The sequence below is a fragment of the Scatophagus argus genome, chromosome 2 (genome assembly GCF_020382885.2).
Source record: "Scatophagus argus isolate fScaArg1 chromosome 2, fScaArg1.pri, whole genome shotgun sequence".
In the NCBI taxonomy this organism is placed as follows: domain Eukaryota; kingdom Metazoa; phylum Chordata; class Actinopteri; family Scatophagidae; genus Scatophagus; species Scatophagus argus.
In genome coordinates this window covers 15,444,772-15,465,651 of record NC_058494.1, presented here as the reverse complement: position 1 = coordinate 15,465,651, position 20,880 = coordinate 15,444,772, and the positions used below count along the sequence as shown (strand labels likewise).

General features: G+C 41.9%; 2 protein-coding genes across 2 annotated transcripts; one reads left to right on the top strand and one right to left on the bottom strand.

The window, feature by feature from the left end:
• The first annotated feature begins 1,352 nt into the window (after positions 1-1,352).
• adamtsl7 (ADAMTS-like 7) lies at positions 1,353-9,188 on the top strand. Its single transcript, XM_046378554.1, has 12 exons — positions 1,353-1,481; positions 2,207-2,336; positions 2,431-2,606; positions 2,737-2,845; positions 4,297-4,482; positions 4,867-4,996; positions 5,453-5,675; positions 6,215-6,388; positions 6,500-6,673; positions 6,794-6,973; positions 7,433-7,577; positions 8,708-9,188. The coding sequence occupies exons 1-12, from the start codon at positions 1,353-1,355 to the stop codon at positions 8,860-8,862; spliced, it is 1,911 nt and encodes a 636-aa protein (XP_046234510.1). The 3' UTR covers positions 8,863-9,188.
• A 545-nt stretch (positions 9,189-9,733) lies between these two features.
• On the bottom strand, positions 9,734-20,794 carry ptpn9b (protein tyrosine phosphatase non-receptor type 9b). Its single transcript, XM_046413309.1, has 13 exons — positions 20,660-20,794; positions 17,826-17,969; positions 16,978-17,067; positions 16,598-16,722; positions 16,282-16,387; positions 16,046-16,156; positions 15,051-15,952; positions 14,801-14,897; positions 13,938-14,007; positions 13,737-13,815; positions 13,452-13,602; positions 12,993-13,200; positions 9,734-12,581 (listed from the first exon to the last, which is right to left on the bottom strand). Exons 1-13 carry the CDS (start codon positions 20,690-20,692, stop codon positions 12,358-12,360), a joined length of 2,340 nt encoding a protein of 779 aa, XP_046269265.1. The 5' UTR covers positions 20,693-20,794; the 3' UTR covers positions 9,734-12,357.
• Between the last annotated feature and the right edge of the window lie 86 nt (positions 20,795-20,880).

The window sequence follows — 20,880 nt, the reverse complement described above, 5'->3', positions numbered from 1 at the left end:
GATTCACCATGTACTGCGGACATTGCACCATAGTGGTTTATCCTCACATATGTGACTCGTATATCTTTGGAGGGTCCTCACAAAATCACGTGCACCTACACAAGCACACACACTTAATCACAAAGAAACGGGGCTTCTTAGAGAAGTTGTGAAATTCTCAGCTCTTACAATTTCACACCCATGTCGGGAGCAGCTGCAGTGTTGCTCGGCAGGCAATCTAAGGGAATGATGCTTTTTGACAACTGAAATGTTTACTGCCACTTTATCCAAGCACAAAACAGGCAGGAAAAACACACACATGATCTCTGCTCGTCATCTCTCCAAATTTCCTCACAGTGTGACATTAAGTTTTAGGCAACATTTTTTGATATTTACAACTCTCATCTCTCCTCACTCCCCCACATGAAACAGTGGAAAGTTCAAGAGCCAGGCAAGCTACACAGCATTCTGCCCAAAACCAAAACATTCAGCCAGGGGAATATATTGCACCCATATGTGTTTGAATTTCTCCAAATCATTTATGTCCATGCAAATATTACCATAACCTCTCCAGATGGAGATGCTGGAAGTGTGTTACTTTGGGGCTTTGGTTCCAGGACAGTGGATTTACAGTAATTTCTGATTCAATTTGATTTTCCCCCAACATGGTATGGTGGTGAAGTGAGTCACAATAAAACTGGCACCTTTTGGGTGTGAATCACTGATGAAGGGATACTGAATCACTGTAGAGTACAAATGCATTTTACATATTTTCTGTTCAGCAGAGAGACAAGAGAGAGAAAGCGATAAGCTGCGAATGGATTTAGCATATTTTTTCGATTATCCTCAATCCAGCTCATTCTTACTGTGGTATTTTTAATTTAGATTTTTCATCCTTCATTCTTTCCGTCATCAGTGAAATAAAAAAAGGGAATAACTCAGAACAAGAAAGAAAAATAAAGTGAAAACAAGAAGTGGGTGGAGAATCCAGTGCAAGATCAGGAGTGAAGTGTGTCCAAAGCCTCACAATCCTGTATGACCATGCATGGGGAGAGATATTGTTTTTGGATAAGCTTTAGGATACACTACAGGAGCTTGTCCTCATGCCACAAGCACACATCATGAGCTGCCACAACATTTGTACTGAAGTGCAAAATGGGTGTGATCTCAGCTTGAAGCAACTTTTAAAAATACTTTCTCTCAACATTTCTCCTCACATCCCCCCACGAACTTTGTCTTTTTTTTTTCCTCCCACCCCTCAAGCCAACTCCACCTCACAAACACAACACTCCCCCATTAAACATGTGTGCGTATAGTGTGTGTGTGTGTGTGTGTGTGTGTGTGCGCAAGTGTCCTCCTCCCTCAGTCTCTCCATGGCTGGATTGTGGCAGCAGCTCAGCTCCCTGCGGCAGGGTCGAGCTCTGGCTCTCCTCCACTTCATTCTCTACCTTCCCTCAGGTGCTCTTCCCTGGGATACCAAAGCCAGTTCACCCCCTCCAGAGGTAAGACATCCACATGGATGTGGTAAAAGGTATTTATCTAATTCTGATCTAGTTGTATGCATGTTTCAAGTTGCAAGCTTTTTAAGAGTTGTATAATGATTCATTAACATAAAAGCTTGAACTATACCCTTAACTTGTAATTTATGAAAGAAATCTCCACCGTAACCATATTTTTCCTGAGCTTATTGGAATTTGTACTAATGTTCACTACAATTAAAATTCTTTGCCAAAATAAGACAGTGGGGACTAACTGCACGAAAGACCACTGGTTTGTTTTGTATTATCGTGCTAACAAATCACTAACAGAGGGGCCCATTAAAATAGACATGAGTATGAAAAGAGCAGAAGAGGTAAACTCCAAACTTACAAAATAGAGGTCTGCGCAGAGGAGGAGTGGCAAGGAACACGAGAAAGGTTCCCCAACTCAAACCAACTGTTGGAGTGCACTGAGCGAGCTGTGGGATTTCCAGCAAGAGAGAGGGAGCAAGAGAGAGCGAGTTGGAGAGCAAGATGGATGAGTGAAAATGCGAGAAAAAGAGCAGCAATGTGATCCAGCGGAATTTATGATTATACTGTTGAAACACATGCCTGTTATGGTGAAACCATGGCACAGAGAGCACATGCAGGGAATGTCTGCAGATGTGCACATGTGGGCACATTCAGTGTTTGTACCAGTGGCTTTTCTGTGCATGAGAGTGAGTGAATATGTGTGTGTGTGTTGGCAGGGGTTTCAGGTGGTGAAGGGGAATTTCTCTCGGCTTTTCCTCCGTGTTGGCTACCATAAGATTGCAGAAATTCCTGCAGGAGCATGCAACATCAGCATACAAGAGACAATAAAGAGTCGAAACTACCTGGGTATACACACACACACACACACCCATCTCACAGCAGAATTGTTTGCAGGATGATAAACACCGTAGTAGTGGATAAACACTGGGTTTCCCTCCAGCTCTGCAGACCAAAAGTGGTATCTCCATCATTAATGGCAACTGGGCGATTGACAGGCCGGGGGTCTTCACCGCTGTGGGAACACAGCTGACGTACCAACGACCTAATGAAATCCGCTCTCGCAGGGGAGAGTCCATCACAGCACTCGGGCCATTGGCTGAGGACCTGCATGTTTATGTGAGATTCAGACTGACACACTAGGAGAGTATCCTGACAAAGCACACAACAAGTACTACTTGTATTGCAAAACTACATGTAATCATATATACTATATAATACTATATCACACTCTCTCTCTTTCCTGCAGTTGATCTATCAGCAACCAGGTCCCAGTATATACTATGAATATAGTGTACCTTTAAAAAACACACACTCCACCTCGGAGCCAGATTCACCCTCCGATATTCTGCCACTGGGTGAGTATACACACTAACATACATAAACACACAAGCACACACTTCAAATTACATTAGAGTGACCCTAAAGGACCACACAGTGCAATTTTCACATACTAAATATTCTGATTTGCCTTCAGGGAGCATAACACATAACAGATGCCTGTTTGTGTCTGCCTGTACAGCACAGTGCGCATGTGTGTGTGTGTGTGTGTGTGTGTGTGAGAGTGTGTGTGTGTGTGTTCAGCTCAGATTTCACTGCAGGGTCATGGTAACGCCAATGTGTATCGTTTTCAGCAAAACTGCCATCTTGAAAATTTAATTAGAATTTTGATAATATTTGATACAGGCAGACAGCCAGACTTTCTGGATGTTCTGGCAAAGAGCTCTTTACTGCACACTGAGACAATAATCAGTCACTTGGACCAGATTTCATTTCATTTTTTAATATTTAACCCTCATCAAAGAGATTAAAGAAAATGCTTGCTTTGTATCTGTTGATGCTGATAAATAAGTACTGAGTTATTTATTATTATAGCTGATCAGAAACCTACCCAGGTTGAAGACAGGTGTTATGTTGTCAATCAATTAATTAGCTTTATTTGTATGGCACTTTTCATACAAAAACAGTATAACTTCAAAGTGCTTTACACAATAAACCACCTCGTGCACACATACACGCACACACATTAACAAAGGACTACATAAAACAGGAGCTGAGAAAATGTCATCCTGATATGCAATCAGGAAACTCCAGAGGTAGGATTAATTTTAAGATTAACAATGCCAAATAAATAAGACTAATATAAAATAAGACAATTTAACAAAAATAATGTTATGTTATGCTGCAAATGACAAGAGGCAACCAAACTCCACAGTCGTGTCTGAAATCACTCTCTGCAGTACTCACTGTATTGATTAGATTAGGTTAGTTAAGATTCCACTTTATGGTCATAGTGCACAGTACACGAACATACAAAGCCAATGAAATGAAATTAGCATTACATTCAAGTCCAATAAGTATGTTGTATTTGCTTCATCTCATTTTATCTGAGTCTATGGATTCTGAGTAATTTAGCCAGTATATAGTGCAACTGAAAATTCCCACAGTGGAACCGAAAGGAAATTGTGTTTATGGCATGTACACAACTTTTTCACAACGATACACAATACACTGACTCACAATTCATTCAAATGACTGCATAGCACCACTACACCTGTTCATAATGACTCCAAATTATGACAAACATGGAGTCTCCGTTACAAGGCAAGTGAATAAATGAACAAGGGAGTAACTCTGGACACAGCTCATTGTACACACACGCACACACTGACCACAGAATAAAGTTTAATGAGCCAAAATGAGTGAAATCACCTGAGTGGGTATACCATAGATGTACAGGGCCTTTAACTATTGTTTTACTTGTTTGTCAAATTTTACCTCCACCCTGCAACCTTCCACTTACTTGTAGTTAAGACAGGAAGCCCATCTCACTCAGGTGAGGTCCACCAAGGTGGTGTCGCCAACAGTGACATCATCAAAGAGAAACCCCACCCTAACCAGGTTCCCTCCGACCCCAGCTTGAACTCTGAGGCCCGGCCCACCTACACCTGGACCAAAAGTGGGCACACAGAGTGCAGCACGACCTGTGGCACTGGTGAGCAAACATATATAATTCATAAAGATGCAAACATTCATAGTTTACAAGGCTTCATTTAACATAGACCATTTACAGTATAAAGGCCTGAGACCACTGGAATATTCATATTTAACATTGCAGCAAGTGAACATATAAATAACAAGATTTTGCGAGATCGAAGATGATGTACACTAATGTAACTGAAAGCTGCCAACAATCGCTGTCAGACACTCAAAGGGCCAACTCTGCTGGGAAAAAAAACGAGTCCCATTTTTATGGATGAAAACAACATTATTTTCAGTCAAAATGTGTACGTATACAGTCATAGTTTTTGCAGACTAATACACATTCACTTGCTTTTTCCTGTGTGTGTGTGTGTTTGTGTGTCTGTGCATTTGCCAGGCAGGCATCAGGTCCTCTGGGAGTGTGTTGAGAAAGATTCCCAGGTGACTGTTTCTGCTGACCTCTGTGACACTGCCCTCAAACCAACAAACCAGGAAGAGGACTGCAACATCCAGTCCTGTCCTGCATAGTGAGCAACACACACACACACACACACACACACACACACACACACACACACTGCTGTAAATTTCAGGATGAAGTCTTCATCACATCACACACATTCCAGCCATAAGTCAGTCACAGTCAATCACACTGACTCACTTTGGTGCGGCATTGGTTTTCATGTCCTGTGCTAAATACCACTCAATCTCACTGTGGTCAAGACGTAGCAGGACATTAACTGTATGTCTGAATGTTGATATTTCACTCGGCGCCGGTGATCCATGACAGCTGTCACTTTGAAATATATATGTTTCAGCTGACCACACACAATAACTGTGGTCAAAATGAAGACATGGAGCTTAGACAAACTGGAACGTGAGGAAGGTCATTGCTCAACATGTAACCACATCTTTTGTGATGGCCTGTGAGCTGATCTTTATTTCCTGTAGCCTACTCATTGTTCTTTGTGATTGGCTGACAGCTGGGACGTGGGCGAGTGGTCAGAGTGCAGCAGGAGGTGTGGACCAGGGACTCAGCATCGCCAGGTCATCTGTCGTCAGGTCACTTATGTTCAAGCCAATGGGACGGAGACCTCAGTTACTGTGGCACCAGAGCTGTGTGGGCTGTCTGACAGGCCGGTTACCAAGTCCACATGTCAGCTTAAGATTTGTAGCCAGTGGGAGATACGATCTGAATGGAGCCCAGTAAGAACACGCACGCACACACACACACACACACACACACACACGACAACATGACAACATGTGTGAAAAGACAATAAAGCTCCTTGAATCCTTGAATCCTACTAAAGCGAGACTCTACAGGACCTTAAACATGTTCTGTTAACAGTAATGGAGAAAGTCTTCTGATCTTTGATATAATTAAAAGAAATAATACCACAATATCATGTGGTAAACTACACAATTACGTTAAGTTAAAGTCCTGCATTCTAAGTATTCTCACCAAAATGTGCTCTAAAAGTTAAAAGTAAAACTGCTCATTATGCAAATTCCCCCCGAGATGGCTGTATTGGTATACAAAATAGAAGTATTATCGATAATGTGGTGGAGTACAGTTATGACGTTGCATAAAGTGGAAATACTCTGTAAATAAGAATTTTATGTGCGTACAATGATTTAGCGTTTGCAGAAATGACAACAAAGTGATGTAACGTAACTAAGTAGCTTTATGCAGCACTGTACAGTGCAGTTTTGAGGTACATCTCCCACCATCTGTCCCCCAGTGTTCGGTGCCATGCGGGGTGGGCCAGCGCAGCAGGGAGGTGGTGTGTGTGAGCAACCAGGGTGATGTGGAGAAGGATGAGGAGTGCAACATGAACCTAAAGCCCGAAACACTACAGAACTGTGACATGGGAGCCTGTGCACGCAGCTGGTTCACCTCCCTCTGGAGCCAAAGGGTAACACTGAAGTGTGTGTGTGTGTGTGGTGGTGGTGGTGGTGGTGGTGTGATATCTTAAAAACCTGAAGCGACACCGATTCAGGTTTTGTCTGCATGTGATACTTTCCAGTGCTCTGCAGAGTGTGGTCAAGGCAATCGAACCCGGACGACAGTGTGCCTGATAGATCATACAACTGATCTCCCATTGGACAGCTGTGAAGGGGAACGGCCAGCAGAAGTGACATCATGTGATTCAGGACCCTGCCAGAACCAGCTGGAGTGGTACACTGGACCCTGGGGTCAGGTAACTGACATGCACAAACACAAGCACACACAACGAAAACATCATCCATTTGAAGTTTTTAACCTTACACGGATGTGTGTGTGTGTGTGTGTGTGTGTGTGTGTGTGTGTGTGTGTGAAGTGTTCTGCAGAGTGCGGGAATGGCACACAGACCCGGAGTGTGGCTTGTATTTTCAACAACAATGGTCGCATGGAGATTGTGGACCAGTTAAAATGTTCCAGTCTCTCTCAGCCTATCACAGCTCAGCTCTGTAGACTGAAGCCATGTGGAGTCCAGTGGTATGTCACAGAATGGAGTGCGGTAAGTGTTCCAAAGTCTGTATTTCCAGCATGAAAATCTCACCCTCATATGATCTTCTTGGCCTTGAAAATAATACTTGGACAAAACAATGCCCTGTTAAGGTCTGCTTAAGCTTTATTCTGGGGCTTTGAACAGTTCACATTTTTCTTATGTATGTCACATGATTGACATACATGTCCAGCTGCACTAATGATAAAATAATAGTTCTAGTATTTCATCCAACCAGATCAAACTCCACTGGCTGATAAAATATGTATGATTGGGAAATTTCTTGAAAAGTAGTAATGGTAGTTTTAGAGGTGGAGATCTCAAATCCTTACCACATTAAACTGAAACTCTCTGCAGGGCCAGATATCACTAGAAATATTGGGATTGGTGTTTAAGAGGAAGTTCCACAACACTGCCATATATGCATGTGTACTGCATGTGTAATTCTGCTCTCCCTCTCCATCACATCAGTGTTCACGCTCCTGCAACGGCGGCTATCGTGTGCGTGAGGTGCGCTGTCTTGCTGACAACATTTCCCCAAGCGACCGCTGTGACCACAGTTTGACCCCAGAGAGCCGAGAAGAATGCAACAAACAACCTTGCTTAGCTGAGATAAGTAAGTCCGCCAAGCAGTGTTGGACAACTAGTGGACACTGTGTGTCCACTATACTCGCAAAGGTCAGAGAATACCTGGTTGGAGCGAGACTGATGGCATTTGAAGCCAGAGTCTGTACATAAGTGATTGGGCAGTGGAGCTGCAGGACCGAGTTCCTGCCCATACACCCATTTGACCAAATCCCAAGCAGTGCTCAGCTCATGAACATGCCACTAGGAGGCAATCGAGATGTTTTGGCTTGACTTTTGGGGAGCTCTCACATCATCTGCCCTCATATACAGTCAATGGTCTTCACAAGGAAGAAGTGAGGGGTTGCGAGGAAGTAGGAAGGAAAGATCATGTTTTTTAATGACAATCCTGCACAAATTTAGCACATGCATGCAAACTCAGAAGGGCTCATATGAAAAAATGTTTTTTCATTGCGTACATGTTCGAAACAGTGCTGGTGTTCAGTGTTCAATTATTTTCTGGTGTAATTAATAACTTTCAAGAACAGGCTGTAAAACACAATTATGGCAGTGGTACAAACGTGCCAGAACAGTGACTCTTGAACTTTTGAAAGCATTTAAGAAAAATACATCGTCATGTAAATAATTATTAAGTTTGTTTGTGGGACCTGGTAATGTGACTGTACTCTATCCTTTCAACTATCAGTTAGGCTTTCACCAACCGGCATGTTCTGCATCGTTTCATAGACGACCCATAAAGTCTGGGTGAAGGCATACAGTGTATAATATGGCATAAGTCCATTTTACCATCCAGACCAAACAACACTGAGGTGTGTCTGTATGATATCACACACTGACAAATCCTTCCTTTTGCGTTTGAAACTGACATGAGCAAGTGTTTTGAGAGTACAAATCAAATTTAATTCTCAGCTAATTTTAGCAGGAAATACCTGCTTCCTTTTATTTCACAACTAGGAAACTTCTTTGACTTATGCACTGAAATTGAAACTTTAAATCACATATATTTTAAATATTTCACATGATGTGTATTTCACAGATGATCATGACTTCTCACTGGATTCTTACTTACTTTAGCACCAAAACTTCCACCATGATGTGACAAACACAATATTGTCTCCATTATTCTCACTTTCTCTGGTTTGTCCCTCTTTTCCTTCACAGATCCATCGTGCAGCGATCAGTATCATAACTGTATGGTGGTGGTTCAAGCCCGACTCTGCATCTACCCTTACTACAGAAGCGTGTGCTGCGCCTCTTGCTCCCGTGCCCAGAAAACTTACCCCAGTTCATTACAAAAGAGCTACATCCGCAGGTGATGCTGCAACGTCAGATCACAATTCAAAAACAGCACTATGAGCGCCACAGTACGCGGGACTGTAGGGCATGGTTTGATATTCTGTCACTCAGTGCGAAAGATTAATGGACCGAGTAATCAGCTGCTTTCTACTATCACACACACTCCAACAGCACGAATACTGCTGTTGGAGTTTCACGACACTGACACGAAACGAAATAATAACCTGAAACCTTCTTAATCTCATAACAACACTCTCACTAACACATGCCTTTTAAAGAATATCAATATGTTTAGGATGAATGTTTTGATTTTCATTGTAACTTTAAACTGGACTGGTCACATTTGGTGATGTATATTTATTCTTAATAAAGGGTGTACAACTTCTGGTACTCAGCTGCTGTTTTTTGTATTGTTGCGGAGGGACATTAAGTCACTGTCACATCACAACATCATCTTTATGTAGTATTAATTTAGAACATCCCAACTTCTCCCTTTCTTGTGGACTTTCCTGACCTTTCCTTTCCCTTCCTGGACTTCTGTATTTTATTGTGTACAAAAATATATCTATTTTTTCTTTTTATTTACAGGACAAGAATATCTTATATGTTTTGATCTCTACACTTTCTCTACGTAAGCTCTTAATTTGTAAAGTAACAATGAGCTATCAGATAATGTGGAGTAAAAACCAGTGAATTTCCTCCTCAAATGTAGTGGAGACGAGGTGTAAAAAAAGCATTAAATAAATGTATTCAAGTGAAGTACAAGTACCTCAAATTTGTATTTAAGTACAAAACTAAGAGTTAAGGTACTTGGCACTTGTTCTGACGCAAAGAACCTGAAACCTAAGCGAAGAAAAATGTCACAATTCCCACAGAACTGACAACATGGTGTACGTGTTCATGCTGCACATTTAATCTATGCACCATTCAATCCAGTCAAGAAGAGATCACATTAGCTTTGTACTCATTCAAGATAGTAATACCATTGCTTTAATGGGACAGCTGGGCTGACAGTATGTAAAAGGCCTTAATTCAATCACGAGAACTTAAAGTACAGAAAGAAACATTAAATGGACACCGATGATAAATGCACATTGCATTCGTTTCTCAGAACAAATTAAAAGTAGCATGAAAACCGAGACCCATTTACATACATACTCTCACATTTTGTAGCTATGCATAATCTCTCATAATGTTCCCGAGGATGCTCCCGAGTCTTTTGGTGTCCATGGATACAAGGCTGCACTGGTAGCTCCATGTTAGTAGGCTGCTGAGATGTGTAATAGGGAAAAAAAATCTGAAGGGTGAGCCTGGGCCTTTGGCATTGAGGGATGCAGGGTCCACATTCACCAACAATATCCATGTCTGTCTTGACTAAATTGCTTGGACGCCATTACCCCACTAACATTCAAGGCTCGCTTTTCCATGCTGATCAATCCTATGCTATTCTATATATATATATATTTATTTTTTTGTTAAACTCATAGACGCCAAGCTATGGTTTTGTGAACAGAAATGGCAGCCATTTGTCTTTTTTGCATTTTTTCTTGTGATAGCTCTTTTTTGCTTTGTCCTTGGCATTGGGTACCAGACAGTAAGATGTTAACTGTTACTAAAGAGTTTAACATAAGCTCTCTAAAAACATAATTGTTAGTTTCCCGCAATGTCCCTCCCCTCCCCCATTGTCCCATTTGTACAAGTCAGTTCTGAAAATACAATGGCAAGTGACATTTTCCACCAAAATTTCATCGTGAACAACAAAAAATATATTTCACTCCCCATCTGATTTGTTCAGCTTATCAAATGCAATAACTAGTTTGTTTTCTTTGTAGCATCGTACCAACATTCACTGATTTCAATATTGTAGAAGTTTTACAAAGACATAAATATAGTAGGATACAATACAGTAAAAAATACAAAATAAAGTTGATATAGTTTTTCTTAAATGATAATTTACCAGAGGCAAACCCAGAAACGGATCTTTGACACTAGGCAAAAAACACCAGAATTACCCCCTGAGGTCAAATGATAAATGAATAGCCATGTCTCAAACCAGAGCTTAGTCCCAGGTAACTCACTACTTCCATGTTATTCTTAAGTAGTGTACTATGTACAGGACTATAGGCAAAAATGTGGGTGTCCTGTGTGACACATAGTCATTGTGTACTATTCAAGTGCACTAGTTTGGGTGTTATTACTACACTACCGAGACGATAAGCTAAGGAAAACCTGAAGGCACAATTATCTGAGGCAGAATATGCCTCTAGAATCAAACACAACTGTTGTGGTATTGAGGGAGTTAAGATTAAAAAGGGGATAGAACAATGGGGAAAAAAAAGAAAAGTTTACAGTTTCAGGTATGGTTTAGGTCTGAGAACGACGAGGCAGTGAATCAAGTTAAGGCCAAATTACTTAAGATGGTCCAATCAGAACGCTCTGACAGTAAAGATGATGTTAGACCTGACAAATCACACAGATTTGCAATACGATATCGGTTTTAATACCACAACCCTTTTCTATATTTTGTCATAGCCTGGCTCGCTACATAGATATTTCTTCAAGGTTAAGTCAATTATATTAAACAAGGCGTTTTTTTGCTCTTCTTTCAGACATTGTTATTATGCACAATAATGTATAAATGTATGTTACAAGAATATACATGGGCTTCAGTCTGTAATATCTCATTAAGGAGTACATCCAAGCATTCAGGGTGAGGACTTTGGCTTTGAAAAGTTAGTCTACATATGCACAAATATGAAACACACGTAGAAAATGCACCATAGAAAAAAAGGACATGAAAAATGAAGAAAAAAAAAACACAAATAGATTAAATGGCTCACACACCGATCTACACTGTCACTTACGACCATTTTCTCATGCAGAACCATTTGCTCTTAAAAAGAAAATAAAAACACATAACAAACAAAAAAAAAAGTTTTCAAGTTTCACCTTTTCGTACCCTTCACATTTCATCTGTGATCACAGACTTGCTCAGGGCCGAAACGGAACAAGAAATACAAAAAAAAAAAAAAAAAGGTACAAAGACTTGGGGTTGGAGGGCTTCAAGGGGTAAAGTTCAAGTTTGTCATTCCTCATGTGCAAGTCAATATAAAAATGCTACAACTCAACTCGTACGACTCTCTTGTCAACAAGACAGGCCAAGTCCCCCTGTAGTTTGCTAAATGAAAAGGGGCTCGGATATTGGCAGGACAGCTTGCTCAATCAGTGACACAATGTGCAGTCTCCACTCTCTGTATTTTTATTTTTTCTGTCCAGCTCTTCACCTCACTCTGTCTGTCCATTCTTGTGAAGGAAGAGCGACTCAGGAAGTCTGCATCATTACATCAAGAGCCACAACAAAATCTCCATCCTTTGTCTCTTCTCTCTTATGGCAGAAGAGCCTCTACTCTGAAGCGACCTTCCTCACTTTTTAGTTTAGTTTATGACTTCAGTTTAGGTTGGCTATCCCATTTACTTGTTTTGTTTTTTTTTTCCTATCTCTCCACGTGTCTGTCTTACTCACTGTCAGTCTCTAGGTCTGAGTCAGACCACTGCACTGGACTCAGTTTGCCATTACGCTGGGCATACTCGATGACTGCTGTGTAGCAGAAGTAGTACTGGTCCCAGGTCTGGATGCTGAAAGCCCTCTGTGTGCGCATCCGTCGCACCGTCTGACAGACATCTACTGTGCCAATGTCCTCCAGCCGGGACAGGCAGATGTCCAGCGTACAGAAGGTTCCTGATCGGGAAGCAGGGAGGAAAGCATAGATGAAGTTACACAATTATGCACATGCACACGTACTTTTATTTTTGCACAAATATGCTAAAACTACTTTGAATACTGTTCAAATCAAATCAAAAGCTACAAGGGGAGGGAGAAGCTATAGAAGCATCCTAATCCAGAGTAAGAGAGAACCTCACACCAACTATATGTGGTACTGATATAAACTGTAGTCTTTACATAGTTTCAGAGTGAGTGTATCAACCCAAACAGAGAAACTCAGTAAAACTGAGCTCCCACTCCTGCAGTGAGCAGCATCCTCCTGCTGAAGCTGCCACACCTCCAGACTGCCTGTATACAGCACAATAAAGTGCCCACTAAACTACTTGGAAAAGAACATTTGAATCTCATAGTGATGCGTGGTTTTACCTGTGCGGCCGATACCGGCACTGCAGTGCACTACCACAGGGGGGCCTCCTGGAGGCCCTGTCCAATTGGAGCCCAGGCTCTGGACTGCAGCCTCTCTCCTCTGAAGTACATGCTCGCGGAAGTCCAACATAGCTGAAGCACTTTTGGGCACCCCAAAGTCTGGCCAGCTGACATAGAGGTAGTGACACACCTCCCGTCTCTCTCCAGACTAAGGAAAGGTCGCAAACATTCATAAAAAATAGAGCAAGATATTAGTTTCTTTCTTTGGAACTTGCATGCATGAACATGAGGGCCAATATTCATGCCAAGTAATACTATCAAATTACATGACAGCAATATCTTAAAAACTGAAAATATTCCACTGACAAAAGCAATCCCACGAGATATTAATATCATACTGAGTTATTGAATTTTAAATACCTTTATAGCTATCAAAGACAGGCAGCTGCTGTGACTTACCTGTGTGTTGTAAAGTTCAAGATGGGAGAGTTTGAAGTCCTGAAACACTTGGATGTGTCGGTTTGTGACCATGAAGTGTCCATACTGCTCAGTCCTGGCCTCCTCAAGAGGCCAGTACTGGCCACACTTGACACGACCACGCTCCACCACCCTGACAAAAACAGATTTACACAATTTTTTTAATCTCTTCATCAGCTGTCTGAGCCACCACGGTTGTATACAAACACCAATTATACATTTCTAACACACAACTGACCAATAATCAGAGGCAAAAAGGAGCCTTACCTGGTGGTCATGACAATGATAAGTACCATCTGTTCCCACACCATGCGCCAAAAGTCACCAAAGGTTTTTGGTAAAGGACCTGAGGGACACAAAAATCTGTCAGAACTTGGCAACACCAAACTGTGCAAAGAGAACTTTGCTTAGAGAACTATATGAAGACACTAAGGAGCAGGATGACAATTTGCATCAACAGTTGCTCACCCTGAGTTGCGATGTAGGCGTTGCTCCTCTTGTACCCATCCATGAAACTAGCATTGATGTAATCTGATGTCTGCAAAACACACAGCAGAAGAGAAGTGAGGCTTACTGCTTGGTGTAAGCATCTACTGCCTCCTGTAGGAGGACACTGGACATTACAATTAATAGAGAGGGGCTCACTGAAAAATGTGTCACACAAAAATGTTAATATATACAGTATTTAAAGAACCCGCAAAAGGTCCAGTTAATCTTCAGATTCTTCAGTTAATAAGATTAATTTTGTTGCCAATATTTATTCTATAGCCATTAGTTTGTCAGAGGGACTTTTATGACCTGGTCTTTTCTGTTCATAAGTTTTGGCAATTATTAGCATCTGTTATAGGAACATTATGTTCGTCTTACAAAAATAAGACTCAGGTTGCCAAAAACAGGCCTCTATATTTAACCACATAAAACACACTGTCAAACACTCCACTTTTGAATCACACATATCAGATACAGTCGATGAGGACAGGCAAAAACATCACAGAACAGACCCAAACATTGACACACGAATGCTAGTCTTGAAATCTAATGCGATGGCTAATGCAGCATCAATTTTCCACAGTTCAATGACTGATGATTTGCTAATCATGTCAGTGCCTTCCACTAACTACTTAACCACGCTGATGCAAAAAATAACAACATGACATTTTCTAAGAAGTAACTGATACATACGTCTTACGAGAAGATGGAACATTGGCCTAATCGGATTATGATTAACCTTGGCAGCACAGTCACAATTTACCAGCAACCATAACTTTGAGAGAACATTTGTGATTGATGTTAATTCAGAGAGAACTGACGTTTGAATTGAAATTTATTACCTCATCCCTGTCATCACAGAGCTGGCAGAGTCGCACTCGTGACTGATCCAGGCAGAGAACATCACTGTACCTGTTCTTTATCTGATTGGACAATTTCCTGTACAGGGAAAAATTGAAAACAATGCCACATAAGGTATCTGTCACGGAAATTTACTTCACCTTGGTACAGAGAGACTGGATATGAAAGCAGAACAGAAGCAGAACCGAAAAAAAAAAGATTCAAAGGAGAAAATAAGTTTTCATCTCTTACTTGGAGTAGTCAAAGGTGCCAGCTGGTGGCTCCTTGCGGATCTCCTCGTACTCCTGATAGATCCCCTTCTTCTTCTTCCTCTTCACGTACTCCACCAGCTCATGCACCGTCATGCCTCCCTGCTCTGGCATGTGAACAGACACTTCCATGTACCGGTCCTCGTCGTCAGGACCCCATGATGAAGACAGGGGTGGGGACTGGGAGAAAGGCTGATGGGGAGGGCGAGGCAAAGATTTCTGTGGCAATGGAGGGACCCCTTCCTCCTCTTCCTCAATATCCTCCTTTGTCCCCTCATTCTGGGATCTATTGGCAGAGTCTGTTGCCTTGCCGTCCATCATACTCCCATCACCTTTCTGGGAAAGTGGTGTATCAGGGGGTGTGTCTGACTGGGGAGGGGCTTGGCGACCTCGACCGTTCATGTTAGCATTCGGGCTTGAGCCACTAACAGCCACGTTGGCCTCGCTCACTGCTGAGCCGTTCCAGTGTTGGTGGTTCCCCTGCAGCCTGTTTGCAGCAGACTGCGGGCTCTGCTGGTACTGTCCTGGGCCTCGAGTCCTGCCCTCCACCACCCCGCAGTGGTTGTGTGGGTTAGCATTGCTATCATCGTAGCAGTTAGAGTTAGCCACGGCTAACTCAGAGCCTAACTGTGTGTTTATGTGGGTGTGGGACAGTGTAGCACCTACGCTTGTGTTGCTGTACTCTAAGCTGTAGGAGCGCAGCAGGCTTCCCACACAGTCGTGTGTGTCGTGTTCTTGTGTGTCACCCTTAACAGAGTTGGTATGTATGTTAACACAGGACTGGATCCAAGCCACATGGCTATACTGGGACGTCCCACCCAGGTGTTCAGGGAGGGAGGACACTGGGATGTGACTGGCCAACTCATGAGCTTTCACTGTGCACACCTGGTGAATGGAGGAGAAAGAAAACATGTTTCAAATGGCAACAAACATCTTAGACACTGTGATGCAACTCCAAAAGAAAATATCCATACGTACCCTTTCTCTCAGCTTCTCGCGCACAAATAGGCGGAGAACCGTGAAAGGTGCTCGAAACCAAAGTGGCGATGAAACGATGAAGACACATTTTAGACGAGCTGGAAATGCCCCCTAGGAAACACAAACATGAGACAGACAAAATTATGAAAGAGCTTTTCAATTTCAGAGAGTTTCTGACCCAAAAAACTTGAAGGCGGGCAGAATGAAATGCAACAGGGGAAGGTGCTTATATTCACCTTGAGCAAATTGAGGATCTTGACACAGAGCTCATAGTCAAAATTGCTATAGCTGGAGTTGGTCATGTCGTAGATAAATATGAGTCCGTCTCTTTGAGTTTGTACACTGGGAAGAAATTAACAAGATTTTCAAATTAAAGAAATACAAATCATTTTGAAAAACAAAATCAATTTTGAAATAGGACAATACTAAAATACAAGTACTTGATGAAAACAAACATACAAGTGTCATGGTGGGACAAAAAAACCAAAGCTGTCAGGAGACCTAACCCTAATAATATGCGTACAAAAAACCTATATGTAAAAAGGGCATCACCTCTCTATGGCTTTGTCCAGCTGATAGATGATGGCCTGCAGCACGGCTTTGTGGGTGGTAAGATCTGGCCGATGGAGACGAGCAGTGAAGAGTGCGAGAGCGGCACCCTTTGCATCGCGGCCAGGCTGGTAGAAACATTAGCAGGTTATTATGCACAATTCGAATTCACTGTGCCTCCATTCCATGGGATTTGTGAGTTGAAAGCAACTCTCTCCATTTATATAGAGACAAACATAAGCACAAATGAACAAACTGACAAGCAAATACACAAAACTCTTCTTTCATGATTAGCAGGTGCACCATTTTCTGTGCATCCTGGTCTGAAAGAGTGAAATGACAACCTACAGTTACTTTGTGAACTGTAATTGCTCAGCACTCACCAGGACTGTAAATTTGCCACTCAGCAGCTCAGAGCGTAGGGGCTCCTCGTCAGGGTTGATATTGATGATGCCCTCTTTGATTCTTGTGTTCTAATTTTGATACATGGTGGCAAAAACATGTCTTGGTATAGTATTAACAAAAATATTGCGCAAGTAGCTTCACAGAAGTAGTGTCTGTTGCCTCCTGTATGTCTGCAAAAATGTCTCCTACAACCTACAGCAGCAATGCATGCTGCCATTCAGTTCTGAGGAGTTTTCATTATTCAGAACTGAATAACAGGTTATGACACGTTAAAACTTGACATGTTTAAGATTTGCAAGCACGTTTGCTGCTACAGTTACATATATCTGTGTATCAGATATATCTTCAATCATCAGATCAATAATCATCACTTGCATATATTGTAATTTGTTGCTCTTTCTCGGGTTTCTTCCTTTAACAGACAACCTGAAAGTGGAAAGAGACATAATCTCCCCACTCTTGCGTGTTCAGGTGGTATTACTGTTGGTGCTGCTGTCCAAAAAAACAACTGGATCACTTCCTGTTTTCCTCAGAGTAGCAACCACCAACAACACAGGGAAAGTGGTGTCAGGCTGCCAACCTGACTGGATTGCCAGTCATAATGCTGTCATAATTCTATAGTCATTATATTGCGCAATCAACATTTAACACGAAATAACATGAAGATAATGTTTGCAATTAAAACCATAAATCCAATGTTCAGAAAAGGATAAGTCCAAGAATTTGTAATTGATTATCTTCTACAGATCCTTTAGCCCTAATTAAGTCCTTTGACATTATGTAAACGGTCGTTTGAGTTATGTCACCGATCAGACCACTGCCGTACCTTGTATGCTTGGAAGAGTTCGATGGCTCTGGAAACGTCAAACTTGCGGGCCATAAGAAACTTTACGGCTGTAGGGTTTGAAACCAGCCCTGCACTGTGGGGCTGCTCCCTGCTACGCACCTCACCCAAAAACTCCTCCACAGCCTGGACAAATATGAGAGAGAAGATGCAAGAAAAAAGTTGAGGTGCTGGTGAGAGTGGTAAAGAATATTGAGGATGAGGAAAAAACCAGTAGAAATACATCAAAAGGTTGAAATAGGAAAGAAAGCCTGACAGAAGTTAGGCATAACAAATGACATGAAGAGGAAATGGAAAAGTATGCTAGCCCCTTCATCTTGCTCATTCTTTTCTTCCTATACAACTTTATCCATGTGGGATGGTGGCTACACCCTGGACTGGTTGCCAGTCAGTCTCAGGGCTGACATACAAAGACAGACAATCAAACACATGGCCAATGCAGAGTGGGCAATTAATCTAACATGCATGTTTTTGGAACTCTGGGAGGAAGCCAGAGTACCTGGAGAAAACCCATGCAGGTGCAGGGAGAACATGCAAACGCCGCACAGAAGGGCCCAGAATGGGATTCAAACCTGGAACATGACAGGAGGTGACAGTGCCAACCACTGCACCAACTTGCCACCCTTGTCACTAATGATTATTTTCATTATCAATTAATCTAATTCAGTCTATAAAATGTCAGAGATGTTCTCATCACAATTTCCCAGAGCACAAAGTGACAACTTCAAAATGCTTCTTTTGTTCAACCATAAGTCAGAACCCAAAGACTTCATTTACTATCATAGATGAATAAAATAAAAAACAGCAAATATTTGACATTTTTGCTTGAAAAATAACTGAAATGATTCATTCATTATCAAAATCACTGGCTACTAATTTCCTTTTGACTAATGGATTAATCAACTGATTGTGGCAGCATTACAATCATCTGGGACACAGATGGCAGCAGCAGGCTGTGCCCATGATGATGCTGTGGATCAGAGGGCTCATAAGCCAGGAGACAACAGCCAGCTTGTTTTCACCAAAGTGAGCTGCATCTGTCCTCCAAATATGGAACCAGCACAAGGAGAGAATGGGTCAACGGGTGAACTCATCGGACATCTTGAATCCAATCTCACAGGACTAAAAAGAATGCAGATGTCAAATGAAAAGCTAATCCAAATACAAAGTATCCCTATGAAATATTTGGCAGCCATGGTAGACCATTAAGACCCTGGTGCATATTTTCCCATGATCAATTTTAATTACTTGATGGGCTAAAATAAATAGACACTCCTTAAATATATGACAGTTGATATGTAAAATAAACAGCAAGTAAATTGCTTTTAAAGATTAATGCAGAGGTGGTGTTTGCTGAGGGTAATGTGGCACACCATTGCATTAGAACACTATGGGAAACCCCAACATAAACACATGGAATCATCTCATCAGCACAATAATGGGCCTACACATAAGAAAAAAATCTATATTTGGTCATATATCTTGTCAAAGCACCTGGATTGGTGATTCTCAGATCATGATGTAGTCCGAAATTTGTCCCAATAATGTACTCGGTGCAATGCCGTGACTACTGGACAGTTACTTTAGTAACAAGGTATATATACACACACACCAGGGCAATCTATCTAACACCTGGCTCCGGTATTTAAGTCGAGCAAATCAGACATACACAATCAAAGGGTACAATTTCATTTTCCCATGACACTCTTCAAGATTGCACTAGTATATTTTATACTATTTTATCATTCTTATATAAAGTCCTGTGAAGGTACAATTCGCTGCACCACAAATCTTTTCCAGTAAACGAACAAAAAGCACGAGGATAGTTGCTTGCCTTAGTGGGGAAAATCCAAGGCAAATCAACAAGCCGCTGAGTTCAACAGCGATCTACAAGAGCAGCAAACCGATTGCCGTTACTGCGAAGTGAAGTTAGCTATCAAGAAACGCACTGGCAAATCTAACTTAGCTCACTGATCAGTTAACCTTGAATGCTAGATGAGGATGAAAAAAAACTAACTCTAAAATGAAGCTACTATCTGAATAGCTGCATGACATTTAATGTTTGCTATCAATGTAAGGCCCGCCCCCTTTACTAGAAAGTGATAGACAACAATGCTTGGAACCGGGGAATCACTTCTGTGAATTTTCGACCGTAAATCTGATAGGCAGGACACTGCTAGCTAGTTGGCTCATAGCGAACAGTCGCGTTGTACGATGAGACACATGATCCTGGTCTATCTTAACTGTGTCATGGTACATAATCACAGTCATCACTTAAAGCAGTGAGTGTCTGGTAATTTTTAACCTTCACACTTGGTCTGACATGATTTCTCAAGTCTAACAAGAGAGCTTCCGAGGAAATTCCCTGTAAGTCAACAATAGCTATTAGCATTAGCCAGAGGCTAGGTTACATGTGGCAGCTGGAATGGCTGGACAGTGTTAACAGACACTAGAAGCCACATATGTGGAGTAAACGAAAGATCGGTGATACAGGCATAGCTATGCGGTTCACATAAAGTTGGGCGATGAATGGAGCGAGCATTCGAGAGACACAGCCGGTTAAATGATCCCTAGTACTGCTAGCCAACGCCATCGTGCTAACACACAAGCTAACTGCTGTCAGTCACACCGGAGTCAGTGGAGTCGGGGGGTGAGAACGGGCCAGAGATGTTTACTTGACCACATCGTTCCCATAAACAATCACCGTTAAAAAAATATATGAAAAAAATCACCGATTAGAGAAGGGACTGAAAGTGGCATGTGTACGCACTGAATGTGATAGGGAGATGAGAAAAAATCCGTAAAGAGACCCTTACCAGCTGCTCCTGAGTTGTCAGGGCTTCCGCCATCTTGAAGCCTCCGCAACGTCGCAGCGGGCGCGCCCACCAGCCGCTCGCTCACGCCCTACACCCCGAGACACAGACCGAGTCCCCGCCCGTATGCATTCACTTCACTACAGAAAGTTGAAAAACTAGATTTATCAATACACTTTACAAGTGACAATTGATAATCTGTGTTTGTCCATACATGTTCATCA

Coding starts and splice junctions, on each gene's coding strand:
- ptpn9b (XM_046413309.1), bottom strand. CDS start 20,692: ATGGCGGAAGCCCTGACAACTCAGGAGCAGCTG. Junction 17,068..17,825: donor AACTCTTCCAAGCATACAAG/GTACGGCAGTGG, acceptor TATCAAAATTAG/AACACAAGAATCAAAGAGGG. Junction 16,723..16,977: donor GTGGCAAATTTACAGTCCTG/GTGAGTGCTGAG, acceptor TGTTTCTACCAG/CCTGGCCGCGATGCAAAGGG.
- adamtsl7 (XM_046378554.1), top strand. CDS start 1,353: ATGGCTGGATTGTGGCAGCAGCTCAGCTCCCTGCGGCAGGGTCGAGCT. Junction 1,482..2,206: donor CCAGTTCACCCCCTCCAGAG/GTAAGACATCCA, acceptor GTGTGTTGGCAG/GGGTTTCAGGTGGTGAAGGG. Junction 6,674..6,793: donor ACACTGGACCCTGGGGTCAG/GTAACTGACATG, acceptor GTGTGTGTGAAG/TGTTCTGCAGAGTGCGGGAA.